General features: G+C 33.9%; 1 protein-coding gene across 1 annotated transcript; it reads right to left on the bottom strand.

Moving 5' to 3' along the window:
- Positions 1–3,402: 3,402 nt before the first annotated feature.
- LOC140748595 (uncharacterized) lies at positions 3,403–4,275 on the bottom strand. The gene is made up of 2 exons (XM_073081431.1): positions 4,187–4,275; positions 3,403–3,680 (listed from the first exon to the last, which is right to left on the bottom strand). The coding sequence occupies exons 1-2, from the start codon at positions 4,248–4,250 to the stop codon at positions 3,409–3,411; spliced, it is 336 nt and encodes a 111-aa protein (XP_072937532.1). The 5' UTR covers positions 4,251–4,275; the 3' UTR covers positions 3,403–3,408.
- Between the last annotated feature and the right edge of the window lie 10,650 nt (positions 4,276–14,925).

Genomic DNA, 14,925 nt, shown 5'->3' with positions numbered 1-14,925 from the left:
CATACGTTCTAATTTTTCAGTGATACCCATGTGTCGAATCTTAGTGTAATTTGTATAGAAAAAATACTGTAATATTTTTAAAAAATTAACCCAGTTTTTGCCAATTTGTAGAATTACTTATTGATTCTAAACTAAAATAAAAATTTGTGCAGAAAATAAGTACAAAATATTTTTTCTTCAGTTGCAGTTTAGATTCCAATTGCAATTTCCAGTTTGGACACCCTAAAACCGGTTTCTACCAGTTATTACTCGCATTAACCGGTGCACGTTTCCTTAATATCCTTTCGTTATGGCGACAGCTTAAGAGGTTTAACGGCGTCTGCTTGTGTCTCGTACCTACGTTTACATACAACCATTATTGAGATATACGTGTGATAAGGTTAAAGAGCTTCTAAAGGCACAATATATGAGAAGGTTAAAAACTTTGAAAGTGGTTTATTTTGTTTTGATACATATTGATTTTCATGAATATACTTTGTTCATTCCAATGCCGCGCCTACTTCTGCCTCAGAATAGCAGTGAAAATTTGTAGTCTGAAGGTTGAGTAAGACAATGCCTGCAAGGGATATGGCCAAGCTCAGTTAAGAATATCATATCATAGGTTGATTACAAATATCCCTGGGCGACAGTAGCCACTCACCCTCATGTTATCTGCATGGTTATTTACTACTTCCGTACTATAAAAACTTCTAGCCTCGAAAAAAGTAAGGCAAATTCAGTATGCAAGATTTTTTTTTCGCACACTTCTGTGCACTGTTGCAATTTTAGCACCAACCTTTTATATTTATGGAACACGTTTTAATTTGTACCTACTACATAATGAAACACAGTACCTAATTAGATATTTCTCTCTAGATTTTGTAAAATGCTGTAACCACTTTGATCAAACGTCTTTAAACGAATTCCTTTGACCCACACGGTTTCCGAAACTTAATTACACGAGCAAATATTACCGCTATGTAGAGTTAATGCATACGGGACTGCAGCTGAAGATATTTCAACCCATCGCAAATAGAAGAGGCCCGGGGGATGCTGCATCTAACTTGCTAGATAAGTATAGTGCCGTCGTATCACATTTTCTGCAAAGTGCTCTTGTTTCGAAGAATTCCCCAGCGTTACGTTGTATATTAAATGCATTAAACGAACTTTTGAATCTCTATTGTTTATTAATTGCGTTTCTAAAGAGAGAGAAGTTTAAGAAGTCCTGTATTTATAGGTTATAATATAAAGAAGGTTATAAGCTTATTTATATGAGTCTCTCTTTATAACTAGGGGAGGCGTTGAGTTACACCATCTTGTTCCTACAATGTGTATAGATAGAAGATGGTATAGGAAGCGCACATCTTTATATATATATTTCTTATGTGCATGGGGACCTGAGAATGGTTTAGATTCACAATTTAGTCCATGGGAAAAGGTTTTTTTAATTAATTTTTAATTCGTAAGTAGTTGTTGATTTTGAAATGTTTCACATTAGATTCGACAGACTTCGCTACCATCGCAGTTTCAAATATTAAATAATAATCTATTTTAATGATAGTATTACCCAACAGTTGGCGCTGCGATCGAATTGAAAAAAATATTTTGTTACCATTGAGTTATTTTCGAACACGTGCTGAATCAAATAAAATGTTAAAGGTTTTGAGTGTTAAAATAGTTTTGAAGTGTGCATAAAAAACCTACTATCTATTTTTCATACCCCTAAGTGATAAAGGTTGTTCACACTTTTTTTTATTTATATGGTAACACAACGTTTGCTGGGTCAGCTGGTTTATATATAAAATATAACATTATATTATCGGTCCTTACTTACGTACTTAATTTTAATTTAACTTTACTCTATTTTTTAGTAATTTCTCAAATCTTGTACCTCAAATACGATCGTAATTTATATAAGCCCCATAGTGGAGCAGAACAGCTGCTACCTCAAAAAAATATTTTGTACGCCTTATAAAAATGTTTATGACTTCAACCAGTTAGAACCAGTCCATTGTACTTATATACTTATAATTAGGGGTATTATGTACCCCTGATTAAAAGTGTATAAGAAGATAATAATTTATTCATAACCCAACTTAACTTAGAATTATGGAGGCTGAAGAAAATCAGTTAGCTATAAGCCGGACGCTCCCGCGAAACTTCCGCTGAACTTTTTATATTTACAGTTTAAAAGCTTCAACGTTGCACGTGGAAGCTCTAACTTATTCTTTGGAACTTGTGCAATCTACGTTGCGATACTTTTTATCGCTCAAGGCGTAGTTTGTTGATTAGGTTTTAGACATACCTGATGTATAATCGACGGATTAAAATGTACCGAACAGTAATGTGAACGAAATAAAACTCACTGGACCTGTGATGTTATCACTGCCGCAGTTGTTACTCGTTATAGCGAGCTATATACAGAAATAAACAGTGATAGCCTAGTGGTTAAGAAACTCGCCCTCGATCGAGGGTTTCGAATTCCAGGCACCTCTGATTTTTATAAGTTACGTGCGTCGTGCGTATTAGGATTTATATATCACTTGCTTTAACGGTGAAGGAAAACGTCGTGAGGAAACCTGCACACCTGAGGAATTTATTACAGAAATCTCAAAAAGGTATGTGAAGTCTATTAATACGCACTTGACCAGCAGAGGGTCAATAAAGGGTTTATGATGATAATAGCGAGCTATATTAAGTTTTGCTGTGTTCTGGAAAAACAGGTTTTAAGTATATGCTGACATGCTGCCACGTATAAGCAACTGCTTAGATAGCCTCTTGGTTGAAACTCAGCCACTTAATCGGGGGTACAAAGATCAACGCAAATCACAGTCAATAAATATATTGTTTTTAATTTAGATAATAGTTAAAATGATGGTTTTCATTTTCATTTTACCAGTGCTACGTGTTAAGACATTTATGAAAAACTGATTTTCACAATTTAGGTATGTCGTATCTTTACTGATTTTATGAGTAAGACAGTAAACAATATTTAGTAATTTGGTAAAAAGAAACATGTAATTTCTGAAGCACATCATTACAGACATGATTTTATATCTTGTATGTCAAGGATAATAAATACATAATTACAGAGTAATACATAAAATACATAACTTAATAATAATGACCTAATCAAGAGCCTACACACGAGCTCTTCATATATTTTTGCACTGAAGTACCTTAATAACCTTCATTCTTAATTAAAAGCGACTAGTAAGTACATATGATATTTACTCAAGCAGTAGTTGCTTTTTATATTGCAAAATAAATTATTTTTTCCTATTATAATTACTTACACATAACTGATTAAATTATATTGTTTTCTTTATTATAATTACTTATAATAAAGAAATAAAATATTATCTTATTACTTATAAATATAAGTAATAAGACTTCTTCATTATACAATTTTGTAATCTCTATTACAATTCAGATGCCATGACTTTCTCTTCTATATGGCCCGTAACCCGGTCCGTGGTCATAGTGCGGTTCATAGCTCGGTCCGTGGTCATAGTGCGGACCGTAGCTCGGTCCGTGGTCATAGTGCGGGACATAGTGGTCGTGGTCGCGCTTCTGCTCCTTGAGGTAGCTGATGAACCAGGTGAGGAAGTAGCCAGCTTTGTGGATCACGAGCCAGAAGATGAATGCGTAGATCAGCTTGAAGATGAAGATCTTCTTTAAGATTATATCAGCAAAGTATACTGAAACAAAAAAATATTTTTACTTTTTAATGAAAAGGAATTCTCAAAAAGAAGCAAAGTAGATTTAGAATTGAATTGAATGTTCATTGATTGATGAATTGATGTATATTGCTGCTGGGTTCTGGTATGACAGGCGTAGTGAGCTGTAGACGCACAAAGCACTTCAACCATTACAATCATGTGGACTGCAAGTTTGTTCGCTACTGTCTGAGCTTATCCCAGGCCCGTAACAGCACAGCCCGTTAACGCAAATAAAATAAAATTTATATTAACATAGAAGATACACTTCAATAACGACTTCTCATTGAACTATGATCCATTCAGATCCATCGAGTGGTTACCGATCAGGAGCTCATCCAGAACCCACAGCATAATGGACTGTAATGACCAATCTACGTATCAGTCTACACACACTATAATAAAATATACACTATAATAAATATTTCAATAGAAAATCATAACGAACATCAGATTTCGCGTAGTGATTTACTTTTAAAAAATCTCACCAAATAATGCTATCTTTTTTTTCTTGCCCCTCGGCTCGATTCCAATTCGATCACGATCACTCATCGCCTCGCTGAAAACGATACACGACAGAAATATAGATAATAACATAACTTTTGGAGAACACATTTCGTGTTCGTAATTTAAATTCGAACGCCGAATGCAGTTTTTTTATTCACTCCGAATTTCTGAACGCGGGTTCCGAATGGAATCACGTTTTATTTTTTTCAAAATTAAAAGTCGTTACACTGGTAACACGAACGTGATTTTACGACGTGTTTTCCGAGCTCGATAAATGGTTTTAGTGTAACTTTTACGAATGTTAGTGACATAATGCGGAGGTGGATAACTCGAGTTTTCAAAGCCTCGTGCTAAATGTGCTAACCTTACTAATGTTGCTAACAAAACGAAAGTTACGCTTTCGACCAACACATGCCGTTAATTACATTACAGTGAACTTGGCAATGACGTTGCTTAGTTACTGTTTTCAGATACCTTTTAATATTTACCAGAAACTCCCTAAATGTACTTTATAGGGTATTTAAAAACCTTTGAATTCGTCTTTTACATATTTTTTATTTATGTGATAATGTACATGTAATTACTTACACATTTAATACACAATCTATGAGATGAAGGTCCGTTCATGTTTTTATTGAGTTTTGAATTTTAATGAATATGACCCAATTATTACAACTAAGTACATTGCGTTTCATGATTTTCAATTTGCCTACGGCCCCAATATCACATTACCGTAACGACATCTATAAATTTCCCCACAATTTTTGCGGAGCCCTTGAACTTACCAAATCAGTTACGACCAATTGCAAGACCCTCAAATTGCCGGCAATCTCTCTAAGCTACATGCGCGGAGACAGGTCTTGGACCACTGGTCATCTCGCCTAGATAAGGTGAAATGGACCTGAATCGTTCATTTATGGAACGTACCGATTTTATCCACGCGGTATCATCGTAAATATAAACATATCATGATACATTTTTTGCGAAAATAAAAAAATATACTATGGCCATTTGTATTCTATAATCAAATATAATTTAGGTCAGATCCGCCACAGAGGCGTTGCTACTCCTGTGGACGAAGATGCAAATCCTTTTACGTCTTATCTTTTTGCGTTACCAAATTCCGTAAACTTGACACATCGGCGTTTAAAAGTACTACTACAACATAATTTACTTAGAAAATAGTATTTCACTCAATATACTATGGTAGCATGGTCATGAACAAAGCAAGAAAGGAAGCTAGGACAAATGAATGAAGTGAAAATCGACCCTACATACTTTCACCGGAGACGGCTAGTTGTGTAAGATGTTCCTCAAATTTTAAATGAGCAAAATGTTTAATATTATGCATCAAAGATGTGTACTTGTACGAGATGCGTTTGCTGTTTTAGAATTTGCTCATAGCTAAAACGTGCATTGCATTATAGTTTTTACCTACTTTAATAATGGGTTAATAGGTAACATTAATATTGTATTTTATTACTCCATAACATATAAGAGTGGTGCCGACTGTACCTCTCTGGCTGGATGGAGAGCGGTCCAATATCATAGATTTATTTTCCGTTCGCGCGATTTGTGACTCCGAATTCTTGGTCGGTTTAAAAGCTATTATCTGTTCCAGTCAATTTTACCGACTTTGGACAATAAAGATGTTTTACCGAGAGAAGTTCAAGTTCAACAGTAATTTCGGTAGGAGATATTAATGCAAAAAGATTTTATACGCACATTTCTCTTAGATTTATTTCAAGGATGTGCCTTGCGTAGATATGTCCAGTTTGATTTAGAACCGCGATACTTAAGGAATTTTGAATTTATCTAGAAATGCCTAATATACTATATCATGTAAATACTAAATCACTTGACATGATACTCATAATCGCTAATTATTGTCTTTGTTTTTCTAAGCTCGCATCATCATTTTATTTTAGGTAAAAAAGTATCTAATAAGTAGACAGATACTGAAAAGTTGTCTTACCCGCCCATAGACATTATATATAAGTAATTTTATCTCTAGCATGACATAGCTAGATTCAACGCAAAAATTAAATAACTGAATAAAAAGATTCTAATATACTTAATTGAAATCATAAAATACATCTGTCTGATTTAATGCTTCCTTTTACGAGTTGTAAAGTTGGACTCGGAAAGAAGACATTAAAATTTCTGTAAGACGAGGTAAAATTTATATCCTAGATTTATGCAGTAGGTACGTGCAAGGCCACTGCAGGTATCATAAAATATTCGATATACGGCTAGCTTTTCAAGATAAAAATACATTTCTACATCGGCACTAAAATGTATGTAAAATAAAATGTAAAACTTCAGCAAAAATAAGCAGCGATAACGTAATGGTTTGAATTTGATCTCTATCACAGTGACCTATCAAATTTTTCAAAGTTGTTTGCGTAAAAAGTACTTACTTACATAATTATTTATAACTTGCGTGAGGTGAAGGAAAGCATCATGAGGGAACCTTCATATCTGAGACTTCGCGTGGAGCGCTACTGATACCAGAGTCTATATAGTCCTATAACAGTCTACACAAGGTGTGTTAAGTCTATCAATCCGCACTTGACTTGTATTGTATTGTATTGTAGAATGTTTTAAAATTTATTTTGATTATATGTTATGTTGAGAAAACTCGCTTTAATAGACCAAAAATTTCACGAATGTTCGTTAAAATTCCACCGTCACTTTGCGCCGGGGTTCGGATACCAGGCACGTATCTCTGATTTTTCGAAATAAAATGCATAAAAGGAATTATTTAATGGAAATTAATGGCGAAGGAAGACATGAAAATTCACGTACAACAATTTTCAAAGAGTGTAATGTACACCTGTCCGCACTTAACAATTTTTGTAGTCAATTTATTTTTCTTACACAAAATGGATGTTTTTCCAACGATGACACATTAATTATAACATTGAGTCAAAAATGCCGAAGTTCGTTACAATTTGAAAAGGAAAGCTAAAATGTACGCTGCATTATTTAGAGAAAGCAAATGAACTCCGCGACAAGTCAGAAATATTAAAATACGAACACAAAAACTGTGTTACTATTGTATCTCGATCTCGATCGATAAATAGAAATCTTTTAGAATTTATGTCGATTATGCTTTTTAAAAGAGAACGACATCCCAATATCCAAACAATATAGGTAAATATTATTATTATTATTTAACTAGTTGGACTTTTTTGTGGTTATAATCTTACTCCGTTAATTTATATAAACCTTATAAAATGTCACTAAAATATTCGTATTAAAACGATCCTGCAAACTGAGTTCACACTTTTCTGAACTAAAAGTGTGAAGTGAGGAAGATCCGTTAATCTGAATTATTATAAAAGCCATTACCTTCATAATATTATAGTATGTGACGAAAATACAATTTAGTACATACTTCTTTTCTCATTTGTTAGTTAAAAAATATAAATATGATATCGAGATATAAGTGAGTTGTATTTAACTCCAACTACAAGTAGTAGTGTATAGAATACAATTTTTCTAATCACGTACAGTTGGACATGTTTCATAAAACTTTAATACCCAAACTTGGAGCAACACGTCTCTGTGACCAAACGTGGTTCCAGTAAAATTGTTGGTAAAATTGAAAGCTTCCCTCAGTTAAATAATTATGTAATTGGCTTGTTTTAGTTACGAGGCTATCCATTTTGTATTTAGAAATGTTTTAAGTTGTAGAGTAAACACCGAGGTATATTATAAGGGAACGTACCCATACTACGTGACCTATTTTTAATATTTTTCGACCCCTCCCCCCCTTCTGTGACCACCAGTAGTATATGCTAAGACCCCCCCCCCCCTTCCTCAAATTGTTACGTAGTATTAGTGATGGTTGTACTACGTAAATTTGGGACTAAGTATGGCACGACGAGCAAAAAAAAAACGGGAACCATGTCATGAGTCGGCGCAACGAGCAAAAAAAAAAAAACGGGAACTGTGCCGGCGCGACGAGCAAAGTTTTGTGAAGCTTTATACAGGCGATCGACATTATTGTATACGCCTAGCACGGATTCTTACTACGTGACAAAATCTAATCTAATCCCCCCCGGTCCTGTGACTTAGCGTAACATTTTAAAGACCATCCTCCCCCCCCCCCCCTAAATGGGTCACGTAGTATGGGTACGTTCCCTAACTATTATAAGAAACATGTGGTAGATGACGGAATCCGCTTTTAGTATACTTGTAATTTCTATTATATCTGCTTATTAAATCAAAAGTGTGGGACGCGTAGCTTAAATCCATTAAAAGTACACGTATCCATAACCGCGAATAGATTTAAGTAAATACATGTTGACTTCAAAAATGATTAGTTTGTCTATTAATGACTTATTAATAATCACTCTATCAAATGTTTTTCCTATTAAACATTGCCATTTGACAAATTCTGCCTAAAAGAAATTTTGAAATTTGATCTTTGATAGGTAAAACTTGGAGACAATTATTTTAATAATAATGGGTATTACTGAATCTCATACAAAGCGTAATAAAAGGGCAGCAACTTTAGACTAAGCTTAATAAAATAAATAAAAATAAGAAAATATTGAATTATACTTACAAGTAGGTACATATTACATGCATCGAATTGAGTAGGTCCCACTTCGAGTCTATCACGTTATCAGTTCGAGACTGAGTCCCGTTTAGCAATTCTAGCGACGTCGCCAATATTCTAGCAGAGGTCACTCTGTTCTAGATACCCTTGTCAACCTGATAGTTGTGACTTATAGACATTTATCAACCTATATCAATACGAGGAAGCGAAAGCGAGGAAGGGTGCGAATTTATGTTAAGAGATATAAAGTTAAGGAACGGTTGATAGATCTAACTAGCGGATACATTCATTATCATTAATCATACATTCTATATTTTTACAATTACAAATAAATTATAAATAAAAACATATAAATACAAATATTATTATTATTTAGTTGAAATACCTTTGTATTGTTTTTTTCTATCTTTATAGAGCACATTTTCCAGACAATTTCAAGTACTAATTTCTTTGCAATATGTATTATTTTTATTAATAGAAAAATAAACAGCAAGTCTTATAATATGTCTTGGAACAAAGAAAAATTAAATTAATAAAAATTCTTCAACCATTTTCAACTAACAGTGGGTCTCATTTCGTCATTTCTAAGTACGCTTGTCTCGGCTCTGAAGAATCCTAAAATGGAACATATTTTCTAATATAAGACCTTCAGTGTCACGTTGAATTCTCACGATTGAGTACATTATTACATTTTACCACCTTTTCTTTTATTAATTTCGGCCGCATATCTGTCGCTTTTATATCTTCAATAGTAAAATGGGAACGAAATATTTCTTACATTGCGCACGAAATTTGTGGCTCACTTGTCAAACGTAGTAAGTGTTATATTTTATTTTATATGTATTTATAATATTAAATAAGCAAACGAGCATGTCCATCATATGGCAAGTGATCATTACTGCTGATGAACTCAGGTAGGATGTAATGTAATCCTATCTGGGGTTCATTACAAATGTCCATAGCCGGCAGTTGCCATCAGGTGGACTGCATGCTCGTCTGCTACTCCTATATTACAAAAAAAATCCATAACATAAACAGTTAAATTCTTACGATTTCTTTTGTGATTTTTTTTGTAGCAAAAATCTTAATCCTAAGTACGCTGGCTTTTTTTCATCTAAATAAAAAGGTGTATATGCCGGGGTGGTGACGCCGAAATTCGCAATTTGCGACAAAAGTTTAAAACCTTGTAGAATTTCCATTTTCTCAAATAACGTAATTTCACGTACCGCTAGTTATAAATGTGGCTCAAATATAAATGTATTTTTCTTCTTGCTTTCAACCTTCTCATATTTACTTTTACTAATGAAAATAGGGTAGTGGCGCAGTACGTATAACGTATGGTTGGGTAAACACAAAACATATTATTCCGTTAGTTTGATTTGTATTTGTAATGATAAAAAACTTCTTAAAAGCTGTAAGTCGTATTGATGTTTACTTTTTATTTTGCTTTTCGGATTATCCACATTTACAGTTTTTTATTAATGAAAATTTTGTAATATTACCGCAAAAGGGCGGTATTGTTCCAACTAATGAAAGCATGCCCAATTTTAAGTACGGTTAATAAAACAATGGATACGATTTTGCTTATTTGAGATTTGAATAAAAATATGTATATTTACTATTTACTATCAGTGACCGCTTTAAAAATATGTACGAGTAATCTCCTCATGTCCATTAAACTTTTTGTGTACTTAAACATAAATGTTTTTAGTGTCACAGGTACGTGTAGGTCATAGGTATAGTATTTAATATGCATTTTCACTTGACAAACAAACTTTATCTTTATTTAAATATGTAGGTAGTTATATATCAAGGTAACAGTAGTGCTCTCTTAACCCACGATCTTTTCAAAACGATCATCCAGTTACTTTACATTCAAAACATTATTCCGAGGCATAAATTCCGAATACTCACACAAGAAGCGAAATTTTGAAATAGCGCGCACGTGATAGTTTCCTGCAACTCGTGATGGCTGAAGTTTGGAAATTTTATTTTCAGGCTCCCAGCGAAATTGCAGTAATAATATGCAGTAAGTTCGGGAACTGAATTTTATAGCGAGAATGTTATTTTTCGTTGTAACGCTCGAGTGTGTATGATTGTAAAAGTTTTGATAAATTCATACGTTGAGTAATGTGTGGGCTTTTGTTTTTATTGAGTTTTTGCAGTTCTTATATTTTTATATAATATAGGAGTAGCAGACGAGCATGCAGTTCACCTGATAGTAAGTGGCTAATGCCGCCCCTGGATGTAATTAACCCCAAATGTAATTCCTATCTGTCGGCTACAGACGCGCCGCTACCCAAGACGACTGCATTGGAATACTTCGGAAAAGTATTTCCCTTACCCGGCCTTCAAACTAGAATACAACAGCGCTTAACATTTGTGTTTATTATTATAGAAGTGGCGGTTGTGCGCAGTCCAACCAAAAAAGTTTCTACCATCTGCAAAATTGGTATTTAATTTCTAATAAACACATAACTTTAAAACAATAGACTTTGACTAACTCTGTTAAGCCCTGCACACTGTTACTGTTACTCTCCTCATTTTTATTCGTACAAATAAAGCCAGGAACTGTGTATAAAAATCACTCCGGCTGGATTAAATAAATCCAGCGTTGCATCCGGATTCGTAAAATGTATTTCAGTGTCATGAATATGTAGTACGTTGTTATATTGTATGTTGTACATCAAAGCTTCCTAAGCTCTTACTCATAAGCTGTGACTTTTGTATTTAAATATTTATGTATATTAGTAGATATTGGTTCATTAACTAATTTGAACAAGAAAGTAAAAGATTTGATTTTGTATACACCTACGGAAACGCCTACAAATGGCAATATTGTATGTAAAAGTAAGTAAATATTTCATTAAAATAACAACAATTATTTTTAAAAAGAACACCACATTAATTAAAATAATAATAATATACATATAAACTTATTATTTGTGCAGTATATAAAATATAAGTATATTTTTAGTATGTTCCGTCACGACATTCATTATTTGTCTCCACCAGAAATAGTCACGCCTTAAGCATTGCCTTTTTTGTAAATTTTATTAAAAAATATTATTTTAGCTCAAAGTTCGTTGAACACTTAGGATTTCTCAATTAATTTAGTCTGCGCGTTTACCGCTAAAAAAACCCCATTCGTCATAGCGCCTAAGTTCCAAGGTACCCCGCTCACCATTGGTAAAAGTATAGGGATCCTGGGAGTTGACATCTCGTGTGACGTGCAGTATCGGAGTCATTTGGAAGTTAAAGCCAAGTTGGCATCAAAGAAACTGGGCGTCCTGAACAGAGCCACTTCACTGGGGGGCAACTCTTTTTGCTTTATAAAGCACAAGTGAGGCCCCACATGGAGTACTGCTCGCATCTCTGGGCAGGGGCGCCACAATACCAGCTCAACCCACTTGACTCCGTACAGAAACGCGCGGTGCGAATCGTCAATGACCCAGTGATCTCTGATCGGTTAGAACCCTTAAGCCTACGGAGGGACATAGGTTCCCTCTGCGTGTTCTACCGGCCTTACAATGGTGTGTGTTCTAAGGAACTGTTTGATCTAGTGCCTACATCACCCTTCCTTCATCGCACCACTCGCCGAAGGATGAGGTTCCATCCACATCAGCTTGACCCGTGGCGGTCCTCCACGGTTCGGTTTGCACGGTCATTTTTACCGCGTACGTGCAAAATGTGGAATGAACTTCCTCCTCAGGTATTCCCTCAGGACTATGACATGGGGCTCTTCAAGAGGGGTGTAAAAAGAACTCTCCTTCAAAGCCGGCGATGCATTGGCGACTCCTCTGGTGTTGCAAATGTCCATAGACGATGGTGACTGCTTTCCATCAGGTAGCCCGTCTGCCTTATCGTTAGGTTACATATAAAATTATTATTATTATTATTATTGTATGTATACTTTTTAAAAGTCTCGACTCAGATGTAGGCGAATCGGTAGTAATGGCGGTCACGGGCTTACACCAAGTGAACGTCATATTATATACGAGTATCTATTGTTTTATGTAATATATATGTATGTATGTATATATTTATATATATATGTATATATTATATTATGCTACGTAATTATTATCTTTATTATCTGTATCTAACTGTAGAAATTTCCTAACTAACCGACATGTATTTAGGATTGCAGCTTTTTGTAATGTTATATAAGTAAACTTTGGTAAATCTAATATTTTTAGTGCTTGGGAGAGCTGTTTTGGTATTACACCTGTCGATGAAATGACTATGGGAACTATTGTTACCGTATTCATTTTCCAAACTCTTTTAATTTCCTCTTGCAGTTCTGTATACTTTCTAATCTTTTCAACTATTGTACTTTGTATGTTATTTGTATTTGGCACCGCGATATCTATTATATATGCTTGTTTATTCTGTTTGTCTATAAGTGTGATGTCGGGTCTATTATTGTATATAGTGTGGTCTGTAAGAATAGTGCGGTCATAGTATATTTTGTGCGTAGTGTTTTCTAAAACAGAGGAAGGTAAATATTTGTAGTATGGTGTGTGAGGCTCTTTTAATAATTTATATTTTATTACTAATTTTTGGTGTATGATATTGGTTACTTGATTATGTCTGTGTTTGTAGTCGTTTTGAGTGAGTGTAATGCATGCGCCAGTAATATGTTGTATAGTTTCCGGTTTACTTAAACATTTCCTGCAAAGATCATTGACTATTGTGTTATCTTTTAATATGTATTTCCTGTAATTCTTTGTTGTTATTACTTGATCCTGTATGGCTATGATAAAACCTTCTGTTTCAGGAAAGAGACCTGCTAACTCCAACCATTTATTCGAGGCTTCTTTGTCTATGTGTGCTTGTTCCAAGTCGTGTTTGTGTCTCCCATGCAATTCTTTTTCTTTCCATTTCCTATGTTTCTCTTCTGTAAGGTTCTGTGTATCTACTGCTTCTATATTTTCTTCACTAAGGTTTAAGGGCGTATATTTGTTATCTACTAGCATTACAGCTTTATGTAATTCACTAGTTTCCTTCTTATTATTAAAAAATACTTTCATAGAGTTAATTTGTTTATTATGTAATTGTGTTATATCTATAAGTCCTCGTCCTCCTTCCCTTCTAGGTATACTAACCCGTTCTATAGCAGATTTGGGGTGATGATGTCGGTGTTGAGTGAGAATAGTTCTTGTTTTTATTTCTAATTGTTTTAATTCAGTTTTTGACCACTTAACTACACCAAATGAGTATGTAAGTATCGGAATGGCAAAGGTATTTATAGCTTTAAATAAATTTTTACTACTGAGTTGTTGTTTACATACGACATGAAGCCTGTTGATATATTCTTTCTTTAAACTTTCTTTTATTGCTGTGTGTTCTAGTAACCGTGACTGATTGTAACCTAAATATTTGTAAAGCTCATGACTGTCCATTGCTATTATTTGATTTTCTTCATTGATTTTATAATTACCACCCTTTATCTTTCCCTTTTTAATATTAAGTTTTCGGCATTTATCAAGTCCAAAGTCCATATTTATATCTTTCGTAAATCTAACTGTTGTATCTAATAACCTATCCATACCGATATTTGAACTAGAATAAAGCTTAAGATCATCCATGTATAATAAGTGAGTCAGTTGATATAGAGTATGTCTATTATATTTAATGTTGTATCCGAATTTTGTATTATTTAATTGCTGTGATAATGGGTTAAGTGCTAAACAAAACCATAATGGGCTGAGTGAGTCTCCTTGAAAAATTCCTCTTTTAATTTTTATTTCCCCTATATTTATTTGGTCTTTATTTGTATTTAAGTTAATAGTTGTTTTCCAAGTGGTCATTATATTTTTAAGGAAGCTAATGAGATTGTTATTAATTTTGTATATTTCTAGAACTTGGATAAGCCATGAGTGGGGGATGCTATCAAATGCCTTCTGGTAATCAATATAGGTAACAAAAAGATCTTGTTTTGATTTTTCTACATGTTTTAAAATGGTGGTATCAATTATTAGTTGCTCCTTACAGCCCATATGATGTCGTCTACAACCTTTTTGTTCTTCTGACAAAATACTATACTTTTCTAAATGTTTGTAAATTCTATTAGCAATTACTGAAGTGATAATTTTATACAACGTTGGAAGGCAGGTTATAGGTCTATACTGAGAGGGATCTTCAGTC

The sequence above is a fragment of the Epargyreus clarus genome, unplaced genomic scaffold, assembly GCF_041222505.1.
Source record: "Epargyreus clarus isolate Ecla_fem2 unplaced genomic scaffold, WU_Ecla_fem_2.2 ptg000003l, whole genome shotgun sequence".
Lineage (NCBI taxonomy): Eukaryota > Metazoa > Arthropoda > Insecta > Lepidoptera > Hesperiidae > Epargyreus > Epargyreus clarus.
The sequence above is the reverse complement of the archived record's forward strand: the minus strand, read 5'-3'. Positions and strand labels throughout refer to the sequence as shown.